A 25,229-nucleotide genomic window follows, 5' to 3' on the forward strand; every position below is an offset into this window, starting at 1 on the left:
CCGAGGGAGACAACTCAATATGCCTGTCCGTAATATCTTGGCCCAGCAAGGGAACATATTGCATATGCCTTGTACACCGTGACGCCAGGTCTAAATTGATAGCTTCCCTTCAGGCCGAAGGTAGGCAGCCGACTGTCCCTGTTCGTGATGTCTTGGCGAGCCGTGACCTATCCTACATGTTCCTTATATACGTTTTCCTGAAATCCATCCATACCCCAGTCTAGTCCTATTTCCTTCCGCCTACATCCTACCACACGACAAGAACACGTTAAGACCCCGGATCCGGAACCAGCAACCAGACCCGCACGATACTCTCAGGGCCCGAGGGAGACAACTCAATATGCCTGTCCGTAATATCTTGGCCCAGCAAGGGAACATATTTCATATGCTCACATAGGGGAATCCAATTGATTCAAAAATTGGCCCCTTTTACAATCTATGAGAGTGTATAACTAGTATAAAGGGGCATCGATTTGTCACTTTGAATTATGACAAAAAACACTTTCATGCAGCACTTGTTCCTGTTAGGGCATCTTCAGCGGTGGAGTATTTTTGAACATCTTTATACTAGATTTACACCAACGAGAAATCCTCCCAGCTAGCCTCGAGGTACGATGCTGGCCTAACAAATTATTCGTCGTAGATTCTAGTCTTGGCTCGGGAGAGACTGTTAATGTCAGTAGGATCGTAGCGCTACCCCCGCAATTATCCTGTAACAAGGCAACCCAGGAACAACCGGACGTTTCGAAATAAAACGAAAAACTCGTTAAATAGTATAAACGCGTCTTTACTATCCAAAGTAATGATGTAGAGTGAGAAACAAAAATGGTTTCCATGAGAGGCACGGGAGAACTCATTGGAAAGGTATCAGTTTATACACTGTGAAAGATTGTTACGCTAATTACACCTCAATACCCCTCCTTAATTAGCGGAATCTCGCAATCCTATGGCAGCTCGAAGTCGTTGAAATTGGCCAGCGGCCAACCCTTCAGTAAGGATGTCAGCTTCCTGATTTTCAGTTGGTATATACTTCAGCACGACGTTGATGTGTTTGAGTCTGCTCCGATCACGAGGTCCTTCGATGACCCTTATTGTGGACTGATTGTCCTCATGATACAGCACTGGCTCCTCAATCTTGTAGCCAATGTCCTCAAGTGAACGCATAAGCCATACTCCGTCACAGGTGGCATCGCAGAGAGCACACAATTCGGCTTCGGTTGAAGATAAAGATACTGCACGTTGTTTCCTGGTTGTCCAAATCACTGTACAGTCAAACACCCTGAAAAGATATCCGGTGATCGACCGTCTGTCATTGATATCGTTCGCCCAGTCGGTGTCACAGAAGACAGTCATCAACTTTGGGTCATCTTTGCCCGTGTATTGAAGGCCTAGATCGAGCGTACCCTTGATGTAGCGCAAAACGCGTTTTAGATGTGTCCAATGCTCTTCTGTAGGGCAGGACTGAAACTGGCTGTAATAGTTTACTGCAGCCGACAGGTAAGGGTTACATGCATGAGACAACCTATTAGTTCTCTGTAGGGCTTACTCGTACGGTTTTCCTCGATGCCCTTCTCCAAGCGAAGGCGACATTCGATCGGTACAGAGCTTGCCTTGCAATCGGCCATATTGAAACGATCGAGTAAAGCTTCCAGGTACCTACGTTGACTTATTTTCATCGTTCGATGATGCAAGTCCCGTTCAACTTTCATTCCAAGGAAACTTCAAATTTCTCCACCGTCTGTCATATCGAATCCCTTGGCAAGACTCCTTTTGACCGCTTCTATCTCGCATAAGTCATGCCCAATGACAAGAATATCGTCTAGATAAAGAAGTAAGAAAACTTTCTCTTTGCCAGTGCCACGTAGATATAAGCATTGATCGCTCTTCGATCGTCGAAATTCCAATTTTGTCACAAAGCCATGAAATTTGTCATTCCATGCCTCGGATGCCTGTTTGAGGCCATAAAGAAACTGATTTACCTTGCAGACTAAACCGCGCTCTTGGCGCATACCCTCCGGCTGAGTCATGAATATGTTTTCGGAGATTTCTCCATTGAGGAACGCCGTCCGCACATCCATTCGATGGACCGGCATACGCTCCTGGTTGGCCACCGCTAGTAGAACGCGCAAGGTATCTAATTTAGCAACGGGTGAATATGTCTTCGTGAAATCAAACCCTTTCTTTTGGCAGAATCCCCTGGCCACCAATCTTGCTTTGAAGCGGTCCGGCTGTGCGTCATCACCAGGCTTTATACGAAATATCCACTTACATGTTATCGCCTGACGCCCCTCCAGAAGCTTGCACAGGGTCCACGTACCGTTTTTCTGCAACGAATCCAGCTCCTCATGTATGGCCACCTTCCATTACGGCCAGTCAGCTCGGGTTCTTAATTCAGCAATAGTATCCGGCAATTTATTCACGTAGTCCATGGCACCGAACGCAACTCCAGCGAAGGTCATATCATAATCTGCATGCCATGCCGGTGCTCGCTTATTTCGGGAAGGGCGTATTTCAGAATCACTTTGCACAACTGAATCATTTGTTGTATTATTGTTGTGTTCTGAATCTTCTTCGATCTCATGATCATTGTCCATATTGTCATTTAGACCACTTTTATCTTCGGCGTAATCCCAGACGATCACTTTTGGAACCTTTTCTTCTTTTTCACTCGACAATGGTGTCACGCACCGCAACGATTTGCCGCCTATTGGGGTTCCACACACGATATCCATTTGCACAATATCCGACCAGCATCCCTTTCCATGTCTTCTCATCAAGTTTCTTTCGGTGTTCTTTTGGGATGTGGCAGTAAGCGAGCGACCCAAAAACGCGTGGCTTGGAAACGTCAGGTTTCTTGCCTTCCCACACTTCATATGGTGTCACAATTGAATCAAGAACACTACATGGGCTTCTGTTCGTCAAAAACGTTGCGGTTTGTATCGTTTCCCCCCAAAACACACGATCGACAGCAGAATCGTACAACATGGAACGCGCCTTTTCAACAAGAGTTCTGTTCATACGTTCACAGATCCCATTCTGTTCGGGACTGTAGGGCACCGTAAACTCCATTTTTATGCCCTTGTTTGCACAGAACGAACGCATTTCTTTGCACGAATATTCGCCACCATTGTCCGAGCGAAAGCGCGAAATTTTTACTCCGAACTTAGCCGTTACTTCTGCCTCATAAAGCTTAAAACAATCCACCACTGCGTCTTTCGACCGGATCAAGAAAACCATCGTAAATCGCGACCAGTCGTCTACAAAACTCACAAAGTAACGTACATTGTTCCAACCGGTAGGCGTCACCGGACCACAGACGTCCGAATGAACAGTCTCCAGTACACGGCTCGCATGACGCTCTTCACGCGGCGCAAACGGATTTTTTGTTTGTTTCGCAGACACACACGGTTCACAGATCACAGTCGCTTCACAATTTCGCTCTTGATTAGCGACGACAGATTTCGTTCTCCCAAATGGCCATACCGACGATGCCATAGTTCGTAAGCCTTGCTTATTTGTCCCGAAAACACAACATTTCACTACTACCCTGACGCGAGAAGAAATTCAGCTCATACAGTTTATTTCGCCTTTCGCTGATTGCTACCAGCGTCGATCCTCGAGGAATTTCAATTCGACCATTCGCGAAAATCACTTTCATACCGGCAGACTCAATTTAACTTATCGAAAACAAATTGCACCTTGCCTCCGGAATGAGCAATGCTTGGCTCACTGTTGATTTGACCAGTTTTTCTCCGACTACTGACAGAATAGGCACGTCACCGATGTACTTGGCGGTCACCCATTCACCGTTCTTCGCTACGGCTATTTTTATAGGTCTCTCCAAGAGCGAAAGCTTCGAAAATAAGCTTTTGTCATTGCATATGTGCTCGGTGGCACCCGAGTCGACGAACCACTGCACACGATTCATCGGTGGTTCTCGCTTGCCATTCTCCATCAAGAACAACACACCATCACCGCTCTGCTCTGCACTAAAAGCCGACGACTTTACTGTTTTCTTCTTTTTCTCTAACTCGGGGCAGTTCGCAATTCTATGCCCCTCTTTCTGGCAACCGAAGCATTTAAACACTTTCTTCTTTTTCATTTTCGGGTTGCGTGCGGCGTTACCATTACCACTGAACGCGGCAGAATCGTTCTTATCTCCATTTGTGTCACTCACTGTGACCGACTCCCTCTTGATCTCTTCACCGAGAAGTCTACACTCTACGAACTCCATCGTGATTTGCTCTTCGGGCTGACTCTCGATCGATGTAACAACCGTGTCGTACTCGGCATCCAAAGACAAAAGCAAACGGCACACGACGTCGATATCATCAATTTGTCCACCAGCATTTCTGAACAAACGAATGAGTCGGTCTTACTTCACGAAGTAATCCTGCAACGTACCACTTGAGTGGCGCAGCTCGAATAGCTCGCGATTTAGCTGCATACGCTTGGCAACACTTTTTCTCTCGTAGATTCGAACTAACGTATCCCACATCTGTTTCGGAGTGCTTTTACCTTGAAGCAACTCTAGCTGGTCATTGTGAATACGGGACACTATGAAGGATTTACACTTCTTATTTTTCTTCTGTCGTTCCGCGATATTTTTCGCTTTTTCCTTCTTCACAGCCTCCGTATCCGTCACAAGCACTTTAAACTTCTCTACGTCGTCGATTTCGCTCTCAATACACTCGACCAAGTCATGTTCTTCCAACAAGGTCGTCTTGCGAAATTTCCTCGAGACGAAGTTTTGGCCATCTAAGATGGCGACTCTGCGAATCTCTTCATGTGCGGATTCCGCCATTCTGAAGTTAAGCCACTTATCACTCCGCGTTTTCAATAGAATCGAAACTTTTACTTTTTCGCGCAATCCGGAACCGACTCTGGGCCCATAACCTAACAAGGCAACCCAGGAACAACAGGACGTCTCGGAATAAAACGAAGAACTCGTTAAATAGTATAAACGCGTCTTTACCATCCAAAGTAATCATATAGAGTGAGAAACAAAAATGGTTTCCGTGAGAGGCACGGGAGAACTCATTGGAAAGGTATCAGTTTATACACTGTGAAAGATTGTTACGCTAATTACACCTCAATATTCTGTACACTTAACAGTTGGCTGCGAAGTCTCTTACACATACTGTCTGCTTAATGAACTTGCGTTGTTAACGGGAAAAAGCCGTTGTTAAAAATAGAAATTCAGTTCGAAAAATTTAGCAGTACGGAGCACCTTCCGTAGTTGTGTCGCACTTGCAAGCACGACGCAGACTGACTTTGGTCTCGCTCACACAGGTCCATAAGAGTTATCAACATTAGCTGACTCTTCTGTGTGTGATGAGACATTCCTTTCAGTCTATAAATGACGCTTGCACAGCAGTGTGTGTAGTTAGGGATGAGCGATACATTCGCCTTCAGTTTTCGTTTCATCAATCTCATTTGTTTGACACGGCACAATACAATCAATCTCTTAGAACAGCGGTTCTCAACTTGGGGAACGTGTACCCCTAGGGGTACGCGACAGCCTTCAGGGGGTACGCGAAATAAAAATCAGTAATGGCGGACGAAGCAATTTTTCGTTATATTATTTAACAAGCTGACCCGCGCTGGCCCGCGTTGCTGCGCCAATAGGTTTACGGCAACCGCATATTAGAGATGGTCGGGTTTTGGGTTTTCAAAACCCGACGGGTTCGGGTCGGGTTCGGGTTTGAAAATTTTTGTACGTGTCGGGTACGGGTCGGGTTCGGGTTTGGTGAACAAAAAAACTTTCGGGTTCGGGTTTAAAAATGCCGGGTTTATGTCGGGTTTGGGTATGAAAACCCGACTATAAAATCTATGAAATCTCGGGTTAGGGTCGGGTTCGGGTTTCAAAATTTCGGGTTCGGGTCGGGTTTCATGGAAATAAAAATTTCGGGTTCGGGTCGGGTTCGGGTTTGAACGAAAAAAAAAGTTTCGGGTACAGGTTTGAAAAACATCAAACCCGACCATCTCTACCGCATATCTATTGAATGTACATAATTTTGATCAAATATTTACATTACCATGTTATATCTATAAGGCTCTATGTATTCTCCCCTAAAAATTGTTTTTATGAATCATGTTTTTACAATGATCCGATTTTTTATCAAAACTTTAACAAATACATTTGAAAAGAATTTAAAAACTTTACGGAATGTTCTGATACTAAGTTTATTATTTTGGCTAGGAATAGCTCAAGCATTATCCAAGTCTCTAATCAAGCAACACGTGCAAAAAGACCCACATACCAAACATGAATTGATTGAAGTCGGTTATTTCGATTAGAAATAATTTGAAGAGTGTATTTTACAAATAAATGGGTATCCATTAGTTGTGATAACCACCTCAACTGTTAAAGTTGGGTGGTAAACAATTATTTCCGTCATTATAAGATAATGGAGATTTCTGAAAACCGGAAGTCACCATCTTGCATTTCTAAACAGCGTCTTGTATGATTAAAGGTCTCTTGGGATTATTTCGATTCCAGAAATACCCATATTGGGTGGTGCTCGGTCATTTTATGTTGTTTTACAGAAACCGGAAGTCGCCATATTGGATTTCAAAATAGTCAATGAAGTCGATTTTCGGCCGTTGGTTATTATGGGTATATGGTCATTTTCGGTAACCGAACGTCGCCATTTTGCATTTTTGAATAGCGTCTGGACTGGTTTCCGATCCCTGGGCGTCATCCCGGTCTGGATCTGCACTGTCGATTTTTGGCTGTTTTTCAGCAAATGAAAGTTGCCACTTCGAATTTCAAAATAGTGTCTGGGGACGATTTTTGGCCAACGTGCATCATCTCGATTACAGAAATGCCTGTGTGTTGGGTGATTTTTTGTCATTTTCTGACACCGGAAATCGCCGTATTGGATTTTGAAACGGCGTCTGGATTTGATTCACGGTCTCTGGGCACCATTTGAAATACCGATATTGGGTGGTGTTTGGCCATTGAAGGCTGTTTCCCGAGAGCCGGAAGTCGCCACCTTGGATTTCAAACTGGCATGTGGATTTGTTTTCCGGTATCCGGGCATCATCTCGATTCCTAAATGATCATTCATGACCGTTTTCCAATAACCGTAAGTTGCCTTCGAATTAAAATATGACGATCCTACTGACACTAACAGTTTCTCCCGAGCCGGGACTCGAACATACGATGACTGGCTTCTTAGGCCAGCATCGTACCTCGAGACCAGCTGAGAGATTTTACCGAAAGTCGCCATCCTATAATTTATCTCGGTTCTGGAATGACTATTTCGGGCTGTTTTCCAGCAACCGGAAGTTGCCACTTCGAAGTTCAAAATGGCGTCTAGGGACGATTTTTGGCCTATGTACATCATCTTGATTGCAGAAGTGCCCATATTGGGTGATATTTGGTCATTTTCGGAAACCGTAAGTCACAATTTTTGATTTCAAAATAGTATCTAGAGTTGATTCCAGGTCTCTGGGCATTATCTCGATTCCAAAAGTAACGATGTTGGGTGGTATTCGGTTTTTTAAGAATGTTTTCTGTAAACTGGAAATCGTCATTTTGAATTTTAAAATGCTGTCTGGAGCCGGTTTTCTGTTGCTGGGTATCATTTTGGTTCAATAACAAACCATAATAGGCGGTATTTGATAATTTTCTGAAACCGGCAGTCGCCATCTTAGATTTCAAGATGGTGTCTAGATTTGATTTTCAGTCTCGGCACTGTTCTGGTTTAAAAAATATTTATATTGGGTGGTATTGGACCATTTTGGAATGTTCTCCAGAAACCGGAGAATGTCATCTTGACATCTTGGGTTGATTTTCGGTTTCGAAAATCCCAATATTAGCCTGTTGAGTTCAAAACATGTCTCCTCATTTTTCAACAGTTCACGTGATAACCTTACAATTTTGCCGCATATTGTTAGAAGCATGACTAATTTCCCAATCCATTGTTGTGAGAACGAAGAAAATCCGTTGGAAGCCAACATCAATAAAACACCCTTAAGAATTAATACACCCTGCAAAATTAGCAACCTGATTTGCAATACGAAAAATTCAATCCCCTCCTCTTGCACACGCTAGTGGAATGAAGCGAAACTAATGTATTAGAAACATATCCGATACGCAAAAACCTCTAGATACAAAATTTCAAGATGAACTATTAGAAGGTTAAGAAATAATGACGGTTGTTGTAATTTAAACATTGAATATCACGGGAATATAGCTCGTATCTCACGTGTACAGAATAACACAGTGATCTTGTTTGGTGTTTAGAAGTGTTATTGTTTGGCATTAAGGAGTTTACAATAAACAAATTTGTAGTTGCTCTCGTCTCCGCTTTTTCCCTTCCTGTATGAGATAGACATAATTTAAAGTGATAGAAACATATACGCTTCCAAACGACCTTTATTTACCAAATTAATAACCGAATAAGCGGTTTAAAAAATTAATAAAGGTTGACAACATTCATACCCCCCCCCCCTTTTTCTTAACTACGCCACTGAGATGTAGTAAAGTCTCAGATGAAAACCTCATATTCGAAACCACCTGTATATAAATTTTCACGATGTGATGTTTCATTTTAATACCTCACATACAATAAAATTTGTACATCCCCCCTTTGTACGCCACTGAGATAGAGAAAAATCAATTTTATAGAAACACACCCACTGATCGAAATTGGCACGATGAGCAAGTTAGGTGTTGAAAAGCTTACAAATAGTTAATAAAAGTCATTGTAATACATCAGCTACTATAAATTCTACATACCGAATTTAATACAGATTGGTCCAACAATTTTAAAATCATCAAAGATTGACATTAGTAACCTCCTCCCCTCATCATAACGACGCCTCTGAGGTACAGAAAGGTCGTCGTAACGTGGCAAAAATACATCCCCCCTTGCCTACGCTTACGAGATAGAGCAAAACTAATATTTTAGGATTACTCCCCGTACTCGAAAAACCCTATGTGCAAATTTTCACGGTAATCGGTCCAGTAGCTTTTGAGTCTTTAGGGAACAGACAGACAGACAGACAGACAGACAGACAGACAGACAGACAGAAAGACAGACAGACATTCGCATTTATAGATATAGATTAGTTTTTCAATCTTACACTTAAAACATGGCTGTTGCAATTAAGAAAACGATAGTTTAATTTAAAAGGTTGGCGAATGGTTGGACACGTGTCACTTGAGATCCTATTGTGGTCATTCACCTCTGTCCAGCAACTCCTATCCCAACCTCCACGTGGTGCCGACCGGGATACGAGTAACCTTAGCGGAGATCGGGTAACCAACCCCGGTGGAAACTTTGGCTGACTGGGAAGGGGGAATGTACGCGGCTGTTTCCCCATGTTAGAGGCGGCGTACAACAGCGTCTGATCCGGAGCGGGCGGCTGAATCATGAAACGCGGTGTCTCGCCAGCTATATCGAAGACGGCAGCCCCGTCGCGAGACTAGGTATCGCAGCCCTAGTAAAGCAGCATACTGAATATTAAATACTGCGAACAATCCAGATATAAATACGGAACGGAATAATCGGCATGGACCTAGGCGAACGAAAAAGGACAACGATTATTGGAAACTCGGTACTTGGAATGTAAGGACTCTACTCGAACCGGCACGCGCAAGTATCCTGGCTAGAGAGCTGCGGAAGGTGAATGTGGAGGTTGCAGCTATCCAAGAGGTGCGGTGGCAGAAATCGGGAGAACGCGAATTCCGAGCAGTAGATCCTATTGCGGGCACTTCATTTAAGTACCACATCTACTATAGTGGCGGCGTGAAAGCAGAAAGAGGAGTCGGTTTCGTGCTAATTGGGAAACAGATGAAGCGTGTCGTTAGATGGAGGCCGATCAGTGACCGTATATGCGTGTTGAGAATTAAGGGCAAATTCTTCAATTACAGCCTAATAAATGTGTACGCACCGACCAACGAGAAACCCGATGACGAAAAGGAGGAGTTCCATGAGCTCCTGGAAAAGACATACAATGAGTGCGCAGGACACGATATAGATTGTCATCGGAGATGCAAATGCACAGGTCGGGCAGGAAGACTTCTTCCGCCCCGTAACTGGTAGGGAAAGCTTCCACTCTACTACGAACGACAATGGCCTGAGGCTTGTTAATTTCGCTGCAGCTAGGGGGATGGCTATCTGTAGCACTTATTTCGCACGCCGGAACATACGTAAGCACACCTGGATGCACCCGAATGGAGAGCTTTGCTCTCAAATTGACCACGTTCTGATTGATGGACGGCACTTTTCAGACTTTACAGACGTGAGATCGTTCAGAGGACCGAACGTTGACTCGGATCACTATCTCGTAGTAGCCAAAATCCGCGCCAGGCTGTCCAACGTGCTGAAATCCAAGGCAACGAGGAGGATGCAGTTGAACATCCAGCGGCTATCAACTGAAGGAGTAGCTGCAGAGTACTCGCAGAAAGTTGATGAACGGATTGAGGAAAGAGCTGAAGGGAACCTGAATGAACAGTGGAGGCACATCCACAGTTCAATCAGCACTACAGCGCGAGAATTGTTGGGTACAATTGCGGCAGCTGCGCCCAATGAGTGGTTTGACGCTGAGTGCCAGCGAGTGACGGAAGAGAAGAACCGCGCCAGGGGTCACATGTTGGCCACGGCTGTGACTCGTCAGAGCATGGGTAGATATCGAGATGCAAGAGCCGCTGAAAAGAGACTCCACCGCCGGAAGAAACGACAGCATTGGGAGCGTATTCTTGCGGAGGCGGAAGGTTGCTTCTCCAGGCACGATGCGAGGAGCTTCTACAAGAAGGTCAACGGAATCAGGAATCGAAACGTGTCAGCCGCTGTCATTGCAACGATAGGGAGGGGAACCTGATAACCAATAAAACAGAGGTGGCCAGGCGTTGGAGGGAACATTTCAGTGTGCTGTTGAACGGTGAGAGAAACAGTGGAGTCGAAAGGAGCAGGATGACTATTGAGAATGATGGTCAAGCTGTGGATCCACCATCCATGGACGAGGTGAAGAAAGCAGTGAAAGAGCTGAGAAACTGCAAGGCAGCTGGGAAGGACGGCATTCCCGCCGAACTCTTCAAAGTCGGGAGCGAACAGCTGTATCGTGTAATCCATCGGATCATGCTGAGAATGTGGTCTGATGAAGAATTGCCCTCGGACTGGTTAGAGGGTCTCATATGCCCGATCTACAAAAAAGGCCATCGCCTGAACTGTAGCAATTATCGGGGCATAACACTTCTCAATACCGTGTACAAAATTCTCTCCCGTATCCTGTTCCACAGACTGAGGCCGTTGCAGGAGACCTTTGTTGGCGAGTGCCAATGCGGTTTTCGAGGGGGACGCTCCACGACGGACCAAATGTTTACCTTGCGACAAATCCTCGATAAATTTCTAGAATACAACTTGCAGACGCACCATCTGTTCATAGACTTCAGGGCAGCGTACGATTCAGTCAAGAGGAATGAGCTATGACAGATTATGATGGAACATGGCTTCCCAACAAAGCTGATTAGGCTGATACGTGCCACCCTTGAAGGTTCTACATCAAGCGTCAGGATAGCCTGTGAGATATCGGACTCGTTCGTGACGTTAGATGGTTTGAAGCAGGGTGACGGGCTGTCGAACTTATTGTTTAACATCGCATTGGAAGGTGCTATACGGAGGGCTGGTGTGCAGAGAAGCGGCACTATCATTACGAAGTCGCACATGCTTCTCGGTTTTGCGGACGATATCGACATCATTGGTATCAACTGTAAAGCTGTGGAAGAGGCCTTCGGACCTCTCAGGAGAGAAGCTGCGAGATAAGGGCTTGTCATAAACTCTGCCAAAACGAAATACATGGTGGCTGGCAGAGTGCGTGGTAGTCCGTCGGAGGTTGGTGCTGCGGTGGTGCTAGATGGGGAAACATTTGAAGTAGTCGACGAATTTATTTACCTGGGCACATTAGTGACATGTGACAACGAGGTTAGCCGTGAGATAAAGAGGCGGATAGCAGCCGCAAACAGGGCCTTTTACGGATTACGTAACCAGCTAAGGTCCCGCAGTCTGCAAACCCGAACTAAACTTGCACTCTATAAAACACTGATTCTTCCGGTGGCCCTCTACGGCCATGAATCATGGACGCTGAAAGAGGCTGATCGGCGAGCTCTTGGTGTTTTTGAGCGTAGGATTTTGCGTTCAATCCTTGGCGGCAAACTAGAAAATGGTGTTTAGCGCAGACGCATGAACCATGAAGTGTACCGGCGGATATAGTCAAGCGGATGAAACACGGCAGGCTTCAGTGGGCTGGGCATGTGGCGAGAATGCCGGATGAGCGTCAAGCGAAGGCAATATTTAGCAGGAATCCCGATAGAGGTCGACGACTTCGAGGTAGACCCCGCACTCGTTGGATGTGTGCTGTCGGCGAGGATGCATGCGAAATAGGTGTTAGGGGCAATTGAAGGATAGCAGCCCAAGACCGAGGGACATGGCGACGTATTCTGGATTCGGCATTGGATCGATAATCGGTCTGTCGCCTTTAAAGTAAAGGAAGTAAGTTTAATTTAAAATCTGAACTAGACTACATAACGCGATCTACCACTACTCTCACCCTCTCTGCGAAAACAAACCAAGCCAGAGGGTGCGATTGATTTGGAAAGTGTTGAAATACCCACTGTTTTCAACTCTGCTATAGTTTTTCGTCCTCGGCAAGGAGAAAAGTCAAACCCCAGTTCTTTTTAGAGCTTCCAAGAGTTGATTGATTGACGCTTGCTCCCTTTGCTTGTTCCACCGAATACAGTCCACTTTGCTATAGCAAGAGTTCTCCCCAGACCGAACATAAATTTTGGTCCATCCCGAACCGGATTGCAGTAACCTGTCGAACGTAGCTGCTGCTAGTGCTACTGCTGCTGCTGTCGATTCAAACCGCGCGCGAAGCGAAGTAGTTAGTAAATCGCGTTCGTAAAAAAAAGTCAAAATGTCAGTGCTACATTCGCCGAGACAAGAGCAGCATAACACCCCTGCTGCTACTGATGCGGTTATACAAACGGAAAATCTAGCTCAATCTCCGAATGATACTTCATCGTTCCACGGATCCGACGAATGGGAGATGCAAATGGATGCTGCTAAAACGCAGGAGTATAAAGGATTAGTGCGCCAGAGAACTGCTGCGAAACAGAAGTTGATGCGAATCAACCGGACACTAATCACTTCAACGCCTGGATTGGCACAACTTGAAGTGTTGTCTACAAATTTGAGTGTCAATTACGCCGAGTACAACCAAATTCATAACAAGATATTAGCCTTTGTACCCGATGAAGCGATCGATGCACAGGATGATGAGTATGCAAACTTTGAGGAGCTGTTCTACAATGTTTCCAATGCAGTGGAAGAGTTATTATTGGAGCGAAAACACGGATTGCCACACAAACTCCTTCCGTAAGTCCCACAGCACCTCAGGTCATCGTCCAGCAACAACCGTTGAAAGCACCAATTCGATCTTTAGATGGAAGCCGGAATTCAAGGCTATCTTTCAAAACTTAATGGCTAATTCGGGGGATACGGATGCCATAAAACTGTATCATCTCGACAAGGCGTTGACTGGAGTTGCCGCTGGAATTTTAGATTCTGAGTGAAGGCAACTATGCTAAAATTGAAGAAAATGACATCGGAGTCCCACAAGGAATTGCGAGGAATCATACCTTCAACAAGAAATCACCGGAGTATCGGAGCATATTATTGTATATCTGCTTATTTCTGCCTTGGACAAGGCAACTCGTAAGTCGTGGGAAGCCACTCAGAAGAAAGGAGAGCTGCCAAATTACAAACAAGTCAACGAGTTTCTGAAATCCAGATGTCAGATTCTGGAAAACTGTGAAGCGGCTTTCCAAACAGCACCTCCAATTTTCAAAAGCAAGCAGCAACCAACGAAAGTTTTGCCACAGAAGAGCCACACCGTCTCGGCAAGTACACCTCAAACTTGTGAGATTTGCGGTGGTGATCATCGGAACTACCAATGCAACGCGCTAATTCACCTGACGGCATCCCAGAAAAATGAAAAGATACGAGCCGCTGGAGTTTGCTTTAACTGCCTGCGGAAAGGGCACCGTTCCAAAGAATGTCCTTCCAACAAGAAATGCCATAAGTGTCAACGACGTCACCCCACGTTGCTCCATGATGATGGAGTACCCAATTTGGAGAAACCGTCCAACGTTTCTCTTCCCGCGGAAGCAGTGACAAGCACACCACCGGTTCCGGCTGCTTCAAATCAACCATCCACATCGAAGCAGAAGATTCCTGCCATCATAGAGCCACCTGTGTCTACGACCGGTTCATCTGCTTACCGCAGTGGTACATGTGTTTGACCAGGAGAACCATCCTCATCCATGCCGCGTTCTATTGGATAGCGGATCTCAAGTGAACTTTGTGACTGAAGATATGGCCAACCGTCTTGGTCTCCCAAAGAAACCCGCCAACGTTCCGATTGTTGGTATCAACGCACTGCGATCCCACGCTCGGGATAAAATCACCTTGAAGTTCAAATCCCGAGTGTCGAACTTCCAAGCAAGTCTCTAGTGCCTGATTACACCGAAAGTAACTGGTACAATACCAGTGTCGAAAATCAACACCACACACTGGAATCTCCCCGAAGGAGTGGTTTTGGCCGATCCCGGCTTCAATACGCCACAAAAAGTTGACCTGCTAATTGGTGCTGAGCTGTTCTTCGATATCCTGAAACCGAGCCAATTAAGCCTAGATGATAACCTGCCACAGCTGAGAGATACTCATCTAGGATGGATTGTATCTGGTGTCATCGTCGAGCCACAAATGTCCAACATTTCCGTCCAGCATGCCAACCACACTTCCCTTTAAGATATCGATGCAGCAGTTCTGGGAAATCGAGGAAGTGTCTGATGTTCCGAAGTTGTCAACCGAAGAAATGGCTTGCGAAGCGCACTTTCTATCAACGTACCAACGTGATGAGAGCGGTAGATTTATAGTGCGGTTACCATTCAACGAGAACGCTCCTAAATTGGGTGACTGTCGTGCACTGGCCCTGAAGAGGTTCTTGATCCAAGAAAAACGCTTGATGAATAATCCAGAGCTACAGGCGCAGTACGTTGAGTTCATTCAGGAGTACGAGGCTCTCGGCCATTGTCGGGAGATTTTTGAGGCCAATGATCCACCTAACCAGCAGAAGTATTGTCTTCCTCATCACGCGGTATCACGTCCATCCAGCTCGAGCACGAAGTATCGGGTCGTTTTTAATGGAAGTGCAAAGTCCTCATTAGAGCAGCTGTCCTTAAACGAAGTTCTTCAAGTGGGTTCAGTAGTACAGAATGATTTGCATTTCATCATTCTTCGCTTCAGAAAATTTAAGATTGCGTTTTCCGGGGACATTGCCAAAATGTACCGGCAAGTACTTCACGCGCCTCAAGACCGACGTTTTCTTCGTATTTTCTGGAGAGCCCATCCATCACAACCACTGCGAGTTCTAGAACTTTGTTCGGTGACTTACGGAACAGCATCCGCTCCTTACCTCGCGACAAGGTGCTTGGTACAGCTCGTCGAAGAAGAAGGCGAATCTTTTCCTATCGCCGCTCGCATCGTGAAGGAAGAAACTTATATGGACGATGTGCTTTCCGGTGCAGGCTCGATAGAAGAGGCCATCGTCGGATTCCCGATACGCAAGTGGTGTTAGAATTCTCCTGAATTTCTCGAGCACATTCCTATAAAAGATCAAGAAAAGAGGGTGCCGTTGGCTGAACGAGGAGTAAACGAGGCTATCAAGGTTCTCGGACTGCTATGGGATTCATCTGCCGATACCTTGTACATCGCAAATGATACGAAGCAGTTGCCGTATCCTCAACACCGTATCACTAAGAGGACGATGTACTCAGAAATCACAAAATTTTTCGACCCTCTAGGATTGATCTCTCCAGTAATTGTTTTGGCAAAACTCCTGGTTCAACGACTGTGGCAACTTAAGATCGTATGGGACGATCCGGTCGATGAAGACACAGCGCGACAATGGAATGAACTGCAAGTCTCGATGTCTTTGCTAGCACACATCGCCATTCCAAGATGCGTCACCTTTGAAGGAGCCATTGCTCACGAGCTGCATGGTTTTTCTGACGCCTCCACCGTGGCATATGGGGCTTGTATCTACCTGCGTAGCCTATTTGCCGACGGTTCAACCAAGCTGCGTCTACTTACCAGTAAGTCAAAGGTAGCTCCTTTGGAGGAATTTTCAATACCTCGCAAAGAGTTATGCGCCGCGCGGCTATTGACGCGGTTGTTAGTAAAAGTCATACCTGCCTTGGATATGAAACTCCGAGAGATTGTGCTTTGGTGTGACAGCACAATTGTCCTGGCTTGGATCAAGAAGCCGCTCAACCAGCTCCAGTTGTATGTCCGGAATTGAATCGCCATAATCCAACAACACACTAGTGGATACCGCTGGGAATACGTTCGATCGCAGCAGAACCCAGCCGACACCGTTTCTCGTGGTCAACTACCAGAGGGTTTGAAAGACAACAACCTTCGGTGGAACGGCCCCGAGTTTCTCCAGCGAGTGGTATACGATACCGATACACCCGAAGAAATTCCCGAACTTTCCGAATTGAAAGAACCAGTCGTCATTGCAGCTGTGAATGTTGTACCATTTCCGTTTTTCTCCAGATACAGTAGCTTCCGTAAGATCCAACGTGTTATGAGCTACGTCCTGCGATTCATTGCCAACTGTCGAATCAAACCATCTCTGAACTGCACTCGGCTACCGAAGCTATCATACGCGTGGTTCAACAAGTTCACCTGGCTGACGAAATTCATCGAGTCATCAACAATGAACCCTGCAAGAAGTTGGCAAATTTGCGTCCTGTTTTCACCAACGGCTTACTTCGTGTGGGTGGTCGATTGGACCGCTCCCATCTACCGTTTGAAAGCCGCCATCCCATCATCTTAGCGGACAAGGACCCGGTAGTACGCCTTCTAATCTGGCAAATGCACATCGAACAGCTTCACATCGGGCAGTCTGGATTGATGAACGCCATGAGACAACGTTACTGGCTTTTGAACGCTCGATCAACAATTCGGCAGATTACACGCAAGTGTATCAGATGCTTCCGGGTTAACCCAACCAACACAACTCAACTAATGGGGAACTTGCCAGTATCAAGAGTGGTACCGTCGCCCCCATTCGCAATCACCGGTGTGGACTATGCTGGCCAGTTTTTAATAAAACAAGGTGGAAGCCGTCCGACCCTGGTCAAAGCTTACGTGGCTGTCTTCGTGTGCATGACAACCAAGGCCGTGCATTTAGAGGTGGTTTCCGACTTAAGCACGGATGCTTTCTTGGCGTCGTTGAAGCGTTTCATAGGCCGGAGAGGATTAGTCCAGCAGCTGCACTCGGATAACGCCACTAATTTCCGAGGTGCTCATCACGAATTGAATGAGTTGTTTCGACAATTTCGAAGTCAGCAGTCTGTGGATACCATTAGAGATTTTTGTTCGTCGTGTGAAATTGAGTAGCATTTCATCCCGCCGGACGCACCAGAATTCGGCGGGCTTTGGGAAGCTGCAGTTAAATCCGCAAAGACACACCTGAAGCGCATCATCGGGAACGTAAGGCTGACGTTCGAAGAACTAACTACTGTTATGGTTGAGATCGAGGCTGTGATGAACTCTCGACCACTTTTCTCCGTCTCCAACGATTCAGCAGATCCGACGGTTATCACACCTGCCCACTATTTAATTGGACGCCCTCTTACTGCCATCCCAGAACCGTCTCTGGAGGACATCAAGGCAACCCGCCTTACGCGATGGCAGCACCTACAACTGTTGCGGGAGCATTTTTGGCGAGCGTGGAGTCGTGACTACCTAAATACGCTCCAACCCCGAAAGAAGAATCTACGTGCCAGACCAAACATCCGTAACAATATGACTGTGTTGCTTCATGATCGGAACCAGCCCCCACTCAACTGGAAGTTGGGTCGAATAACAGCTGTTTACCCTGGTGACGACGGTTTAGTTCGTACCGTTGACGTCATGGTTGGAGGTTCCGTCTTCCGACGCCCTATAAACAAGATTTCGGTCCTGCCCATAGAAGACAATGTCCCAGGTATTGATAAAGTTGAGTAACCTCAACCGGGGGGGAGAATGTTCCGTCTCCGCCGAAAGCAGATCATTCACTGCTATGTTGTTACTGTCGACAACATACGCGGCATCGGTATTCATTCCGACAGAAACCGAACAACCAATCAGCGAAGACCACCAAACCCCACCTCCAGCGCGACGCTATAAAAACAGCAGTCGCATCGTGAAGTTTTTCAGTTTTTGTTTTAATCATCGTTCTGTTCTTCTGCAAGAAGAAGAAAATAAAAGTAGTTAAGAAATACCCACTGTGTTCAACTCTGCTATAGTTTTTCGTCCTCGGCAAGGAGAAAAGTCAAACCCCAGTTCTTTTCAGAGCATCCAAGAGTTGATTGATTGACGCTTGCTCCCTTTGCTTGTTCCACCGAATACAGTCCACTTTGCTATAGCAAGAGTTCTCCCCAGACCGAACCCCTGCATTTTGAACGTTTCCAGTTCAGTGTCTTCGGGGAACATTTTTAGATAGTCAACGTATCTGGCTACCGAATAGTTGAACCTGGGCGTGATCTTTTACAGCCTTCCAGAATTTTCTCTTTGGCTGGTCAGTTTCCTTGGTAGAGTCTTTAGTTATTTACAACCAAGAACGACAAAGCTGTTCATTTTCTTCTTCGAAAAAGCCACAAAAATGAGTTGTGAATTGATGTGAAAAATCTTTGTTTTGTTTATCCCACAACATTCGCAAAACGCTTACATGGAAATAGCTTACTCACCAATTGGTAGCTTGAGAAGGGTCTTAGAACGATCTATTTCTTATTTGGTCGGCGTGCGACCAGACCGAATCAAGCGCCATTTTTTTGAAAATTGAGTTTTTAACACTAGTGGATGTTAAAATTGATAATCTATCTTTCACGAAAAAACGAAATCATTTGAACAGTTTATAATGGTATTTTTACAAAATTTCTCTGCAGCAGCTTGCAGGAAGCATACGGGGTGAGTAAACTTTGATCACCGATTACTCGAAATAATGTTTTTGGCGCTTGGTTCGGTCTGGTCGCACGCCGACCATTTGTTTATTTGTATATTTGTTTTACACCAGATCTAAACTGGAAAATTTTGAAACGTATACCAGTTTCAAAATTTTTCAGATTAGATCTGGTGTAAAACAAAATTTATAGCGCCAGTGCAGCAGTAAATTTGAGTTTGTTCCAGAAAAATAGAACAAAACAACGATTTAGACCACCGCTAAAGATGCCCTTATACCTGTTTGACATTGGTCGTTCAAAAGCAGTGTTGCTCACAATATTTTTTTGAAAACTGAAAGAATGTTGTTTAGGTTTTATGGTTTAAGTTCAACAAAAAGAAATGTTTTCAAACATAAGTACATGACTAATGTCGTTTTCGATTTTGTGGGTGCAACTTTTCTGTACATTCAGAGTGTTCGCGAACCACTCTAGTATAGTTGCTGTCAAATTTATCACATGTCCAGTTTTTAACGAAAATTGGAGTATTTTGAATGGCAATGGTTGTTCCTAACAATAGATGGTAAATAATCACCTTGAAAAATCAATAGTGTGTGTTACACAAAAAAAACGAAAACGATATACTCAAGTACTAAGCATTTTGTGGAATTTATCAAAAAAATTTCCTGTGCATTATTACGACTCGCACCCGGTGCAAAATCTTTGAGAGTTCCTCAGAGAATTTTACATCAGCTCCACAGTAATGCACTGTTTTTGACTTTCCATTGATACCTAAGTAACCATTACCATTACGCATCGCGCAATGGTTTTGAACTGTCGGTATAAAATGAGTTATTCTATGAATCTGGCGGCACTGAGGGCCTGAGGGGTCCGAAAATTCAAAGCGTTCTAGCTTTTCGAAAAAAAAAAATCTCATAAAAATATTGTCTAAATTAAAATACTGACTTTAGATTTTTGTACCGGTTGTAAAAAAAGGCTTATGTTTCTGGAAACTCAAGTAACCAAATATGTATTCAATGCATGAATATTTCACGCTGTTGGTGTTGTTTCTGCGGATGAAGCGTGAAATTCAGTAAGTTCGAAAAGGTCTGAAACCGCATTAAAGTATTTGTCACTTTATTCAGTGTGGTCAACTGTTTTCTACACATGCTAACGTGCCCAAAAATGGGCGTTTCGTTTAAGTTTTTTGTATCAAGGGACAGCATGGCAGGTCTTTTCAAACTATTCATTTAGACGCAAATTTTCCATCATTAAGGCATGGTTGCCCCGACAATGCAAGTTCATAGTTGCTATAAGTATATACTATCAGTTCGTATATAAGTACATAGGACCCAATTTTTTTCATCCAGTTCCCCCTATGTGATTATATGCAAGCTTTAACTCTGCTACGTTTACCAAAACAGGTTTTTTAAACACGAAACGCCCAATGACAACCCAGGAAATTAGCAAAATCATCTCGGAAAATAATAAACTTCACCCTACTTTTATAGACAGCATTTAAGTTACATCGAAAATGGCTTCCTACATAAAGGAGACAAAAGTGAGGAATTATTTCACTAAAATAAATTTACAAGCTTTTTATTTACGTCATCGTTAAGGAAGAACATTGAAAAGCGATCGTGACGATGACGATCCTGAAAAATACATATTTAGGATGTCACCCTCGTACGCCTACATTCGCTTCATGCAACTCTTGGCGAAAGTAAGCTATCGTTCAACTATGGCTAAATCATTGTGGTGAGTAGCGACAACCTGGTTTCTAAAGCACGAGAAATCGCCATTCGGAATGCGTTGAAAGCGAATTAGTGAGCTTCTATATGACGGTGAGAATAACAGGATTTAGCACGCAGATTTGTCAATATATATGGATTAGTATCAGAGATCACAATGAAGAAATATTTAAGAGTTTCTACGTAATCCTAACGTTAATCAACAATTAAATGGGAGTATGAAACATATACTGAGGAAATCGAACATACGCTATGATGATATTTTTTTCTAAGCCTCTGTGAAACTGTTAGATCTCGTTCTTTTTCACATTCTCGTAGAATTATATAGGTACGCTTCTATCAATTGGACTGTGCAACGACGAGGCACAGGAAGCACGAAACACATTCAAATTCAAACCGTTCACGCCAGAAGAAATCAGAAAACACATTGCATTTAGTGACATGCTGCTTATCTATGGCAATGAAAAAACATCAAACAACAAACCAATGCTTTTAATGAAAAACATTCCAGCTTAAAGTTAGATTCGGTTTTGATTTCGTTTCTCGCACACAGAGAAAGAAACAAACTTGTCGCTATCGTGTAAAATAACAAAACAATTAGAAATACTCTATATCACAATTAAAGAAGTTAATATATTTTCCTGTCACTCGCCGAAACCTTGATAACTACCGAAAAACGTGTAATTGAGCTCTTGCCATTTTAAGTTATTGAAATACACGTTTTTTTTAATGCGTGAAGTTATATGCTGGGTTGGAGCCAACCTAGCATGAGTGTAATCGATTTAATGTCAAACAATTTTTAAATTTAAAATTTTCGCTTGAATCGTTCTGGTTTCCAATTTCAGATACTTTCGTTGAGTTTGCTTTTTGCTTAGATAGGAAAATTTTACACAATTCGCTTAATTAAAAGATTGCCTTGGTAGTGCAGCTACGAACAAAGGTTTGAATATGTATGAAATGACAGCGATTTAATAAGAGATCCATCTTTTTAGTATATATTATTATTTATAACGTTTCAACGTCTCAGCAATCAGAAATTGATGATGATGATGGTCCCACCTCATACCCCTACATCGGTTTGAGCTGGTCGATTTATCTATGAAAGATATTATTCAGAGACATACAATGTAACCAGTAGGCAAACAAATAACGGACTGGTTTTAATACAGATATAGTAGCCCTTCAAAAGAATACCAAGAATTTGAAAATAAAAAAAAAAGATTTTCAATAACATCGTTGATCAAAGGCTCATCCAGAACATTTCCAACCCGAAAATTATCTGGATTTGGTTAAGAATCGAACCTAACATTTAGGAGCTTTAACTAATCAGAATTGGTTCTGGATAACGATCCAGAACTACGAGAGAGATCCTATGATACTATAGTTCTCGATAACGAGCTTTACAGTCCACATGCAAACCCAAGCCTTTTCAGTTTTTTCTCCCAACCCTTTGTTCTAAATCGTGAAAACAGATAAATATTAAAATTCTTGATAAAGATATATATATATATATATATATATATATATATATATATATATATATATATATATATATATATATATATATATATATATATATATATATATATATATATATATATATATATATATATATATATATATATATATATATATATATATATATATATATATATATATATATATATATATATATATATATATATATATATATATATATATATATATATATATATATATATATATATATATATATATATATACTTTTACAAACCAAAAAGCAACTTATCAACCCGATATGCCTTTTGTTTCAATTTCAGGGGTTTAACCATGATGTACTCAGTATCTAGATTGTCTATGTCAGTCTACACGCGCGTGGCTCAAACATGTGTAGTCAACTCATTTTTTTAACTCTACTGTTTAATGTTATTAGCTATATTCAAACTATATTCAGATATATTCATTGCCAGCGGATTACGCAAGTCAGTTGACACACGATGGTGGAGCATTCTATACCAACGACACTATAAACTTGGCAAAACCCCACTATTTGACATCTTGGCCACCGGTATTGCATGCTGCAGCGCTGTGGCTTAATGCTGAAGGATTTGCTAAAAATGAACATGACTTCACAGTGACAAAAGCCAGCAACGCAAACGATATACCTAGTGGTAAAACTATAGATAGGTTTAATCACGCAACTGGGGTGGTGTGTGGTACGATCTCTCACGGTAGTCTCAGTGCTGACCGTTTTCATCTGGTATTCGGCATATGTATGGAAGCTCTCTGTAGTGCTCGAACAAACGAAAAACTGGATAGTGTTATTGCGTGTTTGCAATGTTTGTATACAATTTTCGATTCAAAATGGGCACGTTTAATGTCATCCAAAAATAAATCGCTGCCTGTTTAGCTATGTAATGTTTTACATCGTTTGATACCTACGAGGGATAGTGTTGAAGTTCAGTTTCTATGTATTCTGATATTGAAGCAGACTATTAAAGCTAGCAGTGAATCCTTGGAGTTGGAGAAACAAGCTGAAGAAAAATCTAAAGATGAGAACGATGGCAATGTCGATGTTGATATTCTCGTGGAAGGAGGAGAGGAAGGCGAAATTTTGCCTGGCAAATCACATGTATACGCGGTAATGGAAGTGATTCTATGTCTCCTGGCACGTCAAATTCCTGCCATGAACCCATCGCAGAGCGCTCGCGTTACCACCGAACAACTGCAACGTCAGATGACGCAAGCAAAAAATGGCCGGTTCAAATTATCCGAGGACAACAGCCTGCTGGTGGCGACTGCCATTCAAAGTATGTCGGATCTTACGAAGCTTTGCTCACCAACAGGCGCAGTGTCTATTCTTCTGACAATACTATACCTCACCACCAGTGTCATAAAAGAAGTGGCCACCAAATCAATCAATGATGAAACTATCATAGCCAATTCTAACATAATCCAAGCGGCACTGCAACTGTTATAAGCCCTAACCACCAATTGCAAGCCAAACACGAACTTTCATCCGATGAATGGAAAAATTTGTTATAGAGCGCATTAGGAAAGATCACCAAAACGGGATGCGAAGAGACTAAACTGGATGAAGTGACTATGATGCTGGCTATCGCTGTCTTCCTACTACACACACCATCGTCCCTGGTAGCGGTACCGAACTTGCAGTACCCCTGTATTTTTCATTTTCGACAGTGCTTAATAAGTGGATCCCCGATGGTACGACTGAAGTGTGTACAAACTATGCGATCCATTTTCATCAACACGGATTTAAAAATCGCAACTCCCTATATCCATGCCCTGGCACCGCGACTCGTTGAAATACTTTTAGCTGAAAACAACAGATGTCCCCAAAATGACATGGAACTTGCATTTATTCTGGAAGGCATAACCAGTTTAGAAGCTTTGACAGTGATAGCTGAGCCAAACAACCGTACACAAGTAACGAAAATGTGGAATTTGAATTATGACTATTAAAAAAAACATTTAGGATAAACAATCATAACCATAATTCTGCATGCCTAACCGCCCGTTACCGGTTTGTTTGTGTAAAATACAAATATCTACTTTTCGTTTAAAGAACCCGATGGAATAAAAAAGCATGTTTCTAACAGTTATAATTTTATTCAGATTGACTATGATGGCAGTATGCATAAATAGAAGTATTTACTAAACCGGACTTTCAAAAGCCACGTTTGTTTAAAATGTAGATTGCATAAACATGTGATGCATTAGTTTGAGTTTTTTTACTATCTCAAACAAATAATTGTTTTATCTAGGGCATTCGGACGGATCCTTTCGCAAATTTCAATTTTTAATAACAAAACAAAATCCATCGTCATCAATGAACATAATAACTTAGTGTACCAGATATATTAAAAAAAAAGATACTTGAATATTGCAATCTTCTTCATTAATTCACAAAAAAATTCGTTGAAATCTGTCTACAAACAGATTTCAACATCATTTGGGTTTTTAGCCGCAATGAACAGAACAGTGTCGCCGGGAAAAAAATTTACATCGCAAAACCGTAAAACTCGCTTCATGTCAATAATATAAATTATAAACAAAATGGGGTGAACCGTTCTCTTATTTCGACTCCTTTTTCTGTTCATTGGACCATTATTTCAATCGCGATCGGTATTTAACACTATATGGTTTTTGAAATCATCCAGCTTTCTAGCAACACTGGTCTCAATGTTTGCCAGATTCTCACGAAGAGAATCGCTGACAGATTTTAAAATAGTCTCGATCGCGTTAGAAACAGCAACATTTATCTGGTTTTCAATTTTGTTTTGATTATTCGTGAGCGACAGATGATAAGGCATCTCTCATCTTTGTCAATCCACTCAAAACATTATCTTTCCCACCGTCATCACAGGCTGATAAACACGAAACACACTTAAACACAATATTCTCATTATCATTCACGACTTTCGCTGCTTTTTTCGTAAGGGGCGTGCAAACTCTGTGAAACTGAGATTTGCATTTAC

At 43.2% G+C, this 25,229-nt stretch overlaps 1 protein-coding gene across 1 annotated transcript; it reads left to right on the top strand.

Annotated features, from left to right (window-relative positions):
* Positions 1 to 14,829: 14,829 nt before the first annotated feature.
* On the top strand, positions 14,830 to 23,710 carry LOC129717060 (uncharacterized). The gene is made up of 6 exons (XM_055666904.1): positions 14,830 to 15,646; positions 15,689 to 16,358; positions 16,401 to 16,645; positions 16,735 to 17,435; positions 17,481 to 17,999; positions 23,222 to 23,710. Exons 1-6 carry the CDS (start codon positions 14,830 to 14,832, stop codon positions 23,708 to 23,710), a joined length of 3,441 nt encoding a protein of 1,146 aa, XP_055522879.1.
* Positions 23,711 to 25,229: the final 1,519 nt, after the last annotated feature.

Source organism: Wyeomyia smithii, chromosome 1 (assembly GCF_029784165.1).
Source record: "Wyeomyia smithii strain HCP4-BCI-WySm-NY-G18 chromosome 1, ASM2978416v1, whole genome shotgun sequence".
NCBI lineage: Eukaryota > Metazoa > Arthropoda > Insecta > Diptera > Culicidae > Wyeomyia > Wyeomyia smithii.

Excerpts from the sequence above, each read along its gene's own strand:
- LOC129717060 (XM_055666904.1), top strand. The coding sequence starts at position 14,830 with ATGCAGCAGTTCTGGGAAATCGAGGAAGTGTCTGATGTTCCGAAGTTG. Across the intron at positions 15,647-15,688 it reads ATTCCCGATACGCAAGTGGT|ATCAAGAAAAGAGGGTGCCG; the intron begins GTTAGAATTCTC and ends TTCCTATAAAAG. Across the intron at positions 17,436-17,480 it reads AATTTCGAAGTCAGCAGTCT|CATTTCATCCCGCCGGACGC; the intron begins GTGGATACCATT and ends GAAATTGAGTAG.